At 34.3% G+C, this 5,000-nt stretch overlaps 1 protein-coding gene across 1 annotated transcript in view; it reads right to left on the reverse strand.

Annotated features, from left to right (window-relative positions):
* LOC117475720 (activin receptor type-2B-like) overlaps positions 1 to 4,256 on the reverse strand; it is an 18,942-nt gene extending 14,686 nt beyond the window's left edge. Inside the window, exon 1 of the mRNA XM_034122035.1 lies at positions 4,220 to 4,256. Coding sequence (XP_033977926.1) covers positions 4,220 to 4,256 — 37 coding nt within the window. The remainder of the gene's footprint in view (positions 1 to 4,219) is intronic.
* Between the last annotated feature and the right edge of the window lie 744 nt (positions 4,257 to 5,000).

Genomic DNA, 5,000 nt, shown 5'->3' on the forward strand with positions numbered 1-5,000 from the left:
GTGTGTCAGTGTGTCTCAGTGTGTGTGTGTCAGTGTGTCTCAGTGTGTGTGTGTCTCAGTGTGTGTCAGTGTGTCTCAGTGTGTATGAGTGTGTGTCAGTGTGTGTGAGTGTGTCTCAGTGTGTGTGTGTGTCTCAGTGTGTGTGAGTGTCTCTCAGAGTGTGTGTCAGTGTGTCTCAGTGTGTGTGAGTGTGTGTCAGTGTGTCTCAGTGTGTTTCAGTGTGTCTCAGTGTGTATGAGTGTGTGTCAGTGTGTGTGTGTGTGAGTGTGTGTCAGTGTGTCTCAGTGTGTGTGAGTGTCTCTCAGAGTGTGTGTCAGTGTGTCTCAGTGTGTGTGAGTGTGTGTCAGTGTGTGTGTGTGTGAGTGTGTGTCAGTGTGTCTCAGTGTGTGTGAGTGTCTCTCAGAGTGTGTGTCAGTGTCTCTCAGTGTGTGTGTGTGTCTCAGTGTGTGTCAGCGTGTGTCAGTGTGTCTCAGTGTGTGTGAGTGTGTGTCAGTGTGTCTCAGTGTGTTTCAGTGTGTATGTAAACATTAGTTAGTTGTAGTCCAGACAACATCTGTCCCTGAGACCAGACAGACCCCCTCCTGGACAAATGTCTGCAGAGAGAGGGTCACTCCTCCTGGGAGAGAGGAAACAAATGAAGGGGGAGAAATGGGGCCCTGGGAGCCGTCACTTTGTCAATGAAAGCGACCCCCCCTCCCCCATCTGTCACTAAACTTTACAGCCGGACAAACTCTGTCTCTGAAAAGCGTCACAATAAAGTTCAATACAAACTTTTTGTCTTGAAAAATTACGCTTTTTAACAGAATTAAAAAAGTATATACATATATTATTATTATTTAAATATTAAAACAAATGTCATTTATTATGAGAACCATGACTTTTCCTCTTAAATGTGTGATTTTGTTCTGCGTTTTCTCACAATTTTCTTGTACTTTTTACATAAAAAAAAATACATTACTATCATTTAATAAATATTATATTTTATTATTACCACCTTTCCCTCTAAAAATTTGACTTTACCAGACTTCAGTTTCTTGACATTTTACCACTTTTTACAAACACAATTTGATTAATTCCCATCAAACAGGCTTTTGATCTGGTTTCATTGTCTCGTGTTTTACATTTGTTTCATGTCCTGTCTGTTTTTTATGTATTTATACAGTTGTTGATGTAAGCACTTTGTTCAACTCTGTTGTTTTTAAATGTGATATAGAAATAAAGTGGATTGGATTGGAAACACAATCAATAAAATCAATTCACAAAAAGGCAGCTAGCTTACCTTAGCTCAGAAGCTAGTTAGTGAATGTTAGCTATCCAGCTATCTATGGCTAAATGGGTGGTCAGCTACTCACAGCTCCAAACATCGACGTAAAGTCTAAAAATATACGTTTTCTAGATAAAGAAATCACATATTGGCAATCTAAATGGTTAGTTTCATAAATTAAAAACGACTATAACTTAATACAGGTCATTTAAAAGCTTCAAAACCGTTTATTTGGCAGGTAAATGTTGATAGTGCTGGCTACGCTATGCTAAGTAATAGCATTTAAGCTTTAACAGGAAGTACCAACACAACATACAGCTCCAAACATCAACGCAGTACCTAAAATATACGTTATTTTAATAAAGTAATCACATATTGGTAACGTAAATAGTTCGTTTCTCACCTAAAACACGGTTATAACTTAATACAAGTAATTCAAAGCTAAAAAACGTAAATATTGATAATGCTAAGTGATAGCATTATGCTTGGAGGTACCATCACAACATAAAGCAGCTGCAAACATCAACGTAATACCTCAAATCTGCATCTTTGTGGATGAAGTAATCACATACTGGTAATATAAATAGTTAGTTTCTCCCCCTAAGAGTGAAATAACTTAATAACAGCTCATTTAAAAGCTTAAAACGTGTGTATTTTGGCAGGTAAAGGTTGATAAAGCTAGCGATGCTACGCTAAGTGATAGCATTATGCTTTAACTGGAGGTATCAACACAACATAAAGCAGTGTGGAAGAGAAGAGCTGCAGAATACACACACACACACACACACACACACACACACACACACACACACACACACACACACACACACACACACACACACACACACACACACACACACACACACACACACACACACACACACACACACACACACACACACACACACACACACACACACACACACAGCTAATCACTGCATGTCTGTGTGTGTTTTGTATGTTTGCCAGTGTGTGTGTGTGTGTGTGTGTGTGTGTGTGTGTGTGTGTGTGTTACAGAGAGAGTTATGATCAAGACCATAAAATGAGTTTTATATACGTTGGCTCCACAGGATAATTTATGAAAAGTCTCTCAGAAAACATTCAATCTGCAGCGAGGCGGCTCGATATTTAACGGAAATTCATAATGAAATTTACAATAACACAGAATCAACAATAATCTCTGATCTATAATGGAAAGAAATGCAATAACATAGATGTTCCCATGTTTGAAAAATAGCACATGAACTATTTCTTTTATATGGTTTTAAAACATAAGAATAATCAGCTAATTAAATTACCTCTATCATGTGGCTTGGGACAAATGTTAAAAATGAGACTTGGAGGGCATTTCAATGTCAATCACAGATATTTTCCAAATGAAAGAGTAAACCATGATAAAATAAATAACTTCTGTTAATATTAGAGAAACCTCTGCAGGCCTGAGTGTGTGTGTGTGTGTGTGTGTGTGTGTGTGTGTGTGTCAGTATTGATTGCAGTATATCAGAGAGCAGTGAGGGTAATGAAGCTCTGCAGTTACTGTAAACTCTGCAGGAGCAAAACATAAATCTGTATCCACAAACACACCTCACAGATATAAGATACAAATATATATATTTAAATATAATGAGTACACTTACATCTCAATTAGTTTGCCCTGTTTCTCATCAAACTATGACTTTTCTTGCAATATCACAACTTTTTATCTTAAATATTTTGACTTTTCTTTGTAAAATGTTGTGGCTTTTTTCTTAATTTATAAAAACTGACTTGATTCTTGACCTTTATCTAGATATACACTTCTATAAATATAATATGACCTATATCTATATATACACTTCTATAATATAATATGACCTATATCTATATATACACTTCTATAATATAATATGACCTATATCTATATATACACTTCTAATATAATATGACCTATATCTATATATACACTTCTATAATATAATATGACCTATATCTATATATACACTTCTATAATATAATATGACCTATATCTATATATACACTTCTATATATAATATGACCTATCTATATATACACTTCTATAAATATATGACCTTTATCTATATACACTTCTATAATATAATATGACCTATATCTATATATACACTTCTATAATATAATATGACCTATATCTATATATACACTTCTATACTATAATATGACCTATATCTATATATACACTTCTATAATATAATATGACCTATATCTATATATACACTTCTATAATATAATATGACCTATATCTATATATACACTTCTATAATATAATATGACCTATATCTATAATACACTTCTATAATATAATATGACCTATATCTATATATACACTTCTATAATATAATATGACCTATATCTATATATACACTTCTATAATATAATGACCTATATCTATATATACACTTCTATAATATAATATGGCCTATATCTATATATACACTTCTATAATATATATGACCTATATCTATATATACACTTCTATAATATAATATGACCTATATCTATAATACACTTCTATAATATAATATGACCTTTATCTATATATACACTTCTATAATATAATATGACCTATATCTATATATACACTTCTATAATAATATGACCTATATATATATATACACTTCTATAATATAATATGACCTATATCTATATATACACTTCTAATATAATATTACCTATATCTATAATACACTTCTATAATATAATATGACCTTTTTATTGCAATACTACCAAGTTTTTCTATTGGAATATTACAACTTTTTTCCTCCTGAAAATATTAAACTTTGATCAAAACTCTTTACTCTTTTTGATTCTTACTCCTCTTCTTCTTCTTTCCACCTCCTCCTCCTCCTCCTCCTCCTCCTCTTCCTCCTGCAGTTGTTCCTGCTCATGTTAGCACCTCCTCCTCCTGATGATAAATCTAACGCCCCTGCAGCTCCTCACCATGAACCTGGTCTCTGACCTCCTGACCCCATGCCATCAATCTAAGGGGGATAAAAAAACAGACGCTGGCCCTTTAATCTTACCCATAGCTCTGGGCAGCCCATCCCCCATAATGCACCTTTAGTTCTTAGATTTTAAACCTTATAATTGACAACACATGAGACTGCAGTTATATATAAAAATGCAATAATGAATAATAAATGGGATTTGTTTTTCATGAAATATTCCGCCTTTTTTAATAAAAAATACTATTAAAACAATCATTTAAATATAACATAACATAAAACAGCAAAGAGCCGGATTCCCGTCCCTATTGTTGACCATCACAATAAATACAAATACAACAGAAAAACAACAACAAACAACTCGTTAGTCGGAATCACCATAATAATAATAATAAATAATAATTTATAGAATATTCCACACTGTGCACCTTAAAGTCATGTGACATAATGTCAGGTTAGTGGCATCATAATAATAATAACAACAACAATTTATAGAGATATTCCACACCACCACATCCTCACAGGAGCATGATGGGAGATTGATTCCCTGCATGTGACTGTGTAGTATTTTTCCAGCACGCAACGCGCACACGCCTCCTCCCTACTACTATGAGCCACATGAGCGCGCACCTCCATTCATGCACCCCCCCCCATGTAGTAAAAAGCGCGTGCACGAGAGGAGACACATTTGGAAAAATATTTACAAATAAATAAATACAACTGTTTCCGGTGGAGCTGTCTGATGATCGATCCGTGTGCGTGCCAGAGCAGACAAT

The sequence above is a fragment of the Trematomus bernacchii genome, unplaced genomic scaffold (genome assembly GCF_902827165.1).
Source record: "Trematomus bernacchii unplaced genomic scaffold, fTreBer1.1, whole genome shotgun sequence".
Classification (NCBI taxonomy): Eukaryota; Metazoa; Chordata; class Actinopteri; order Perciformes; family Nototheniidae; genus Trematomus; species Trematomus bernacchii.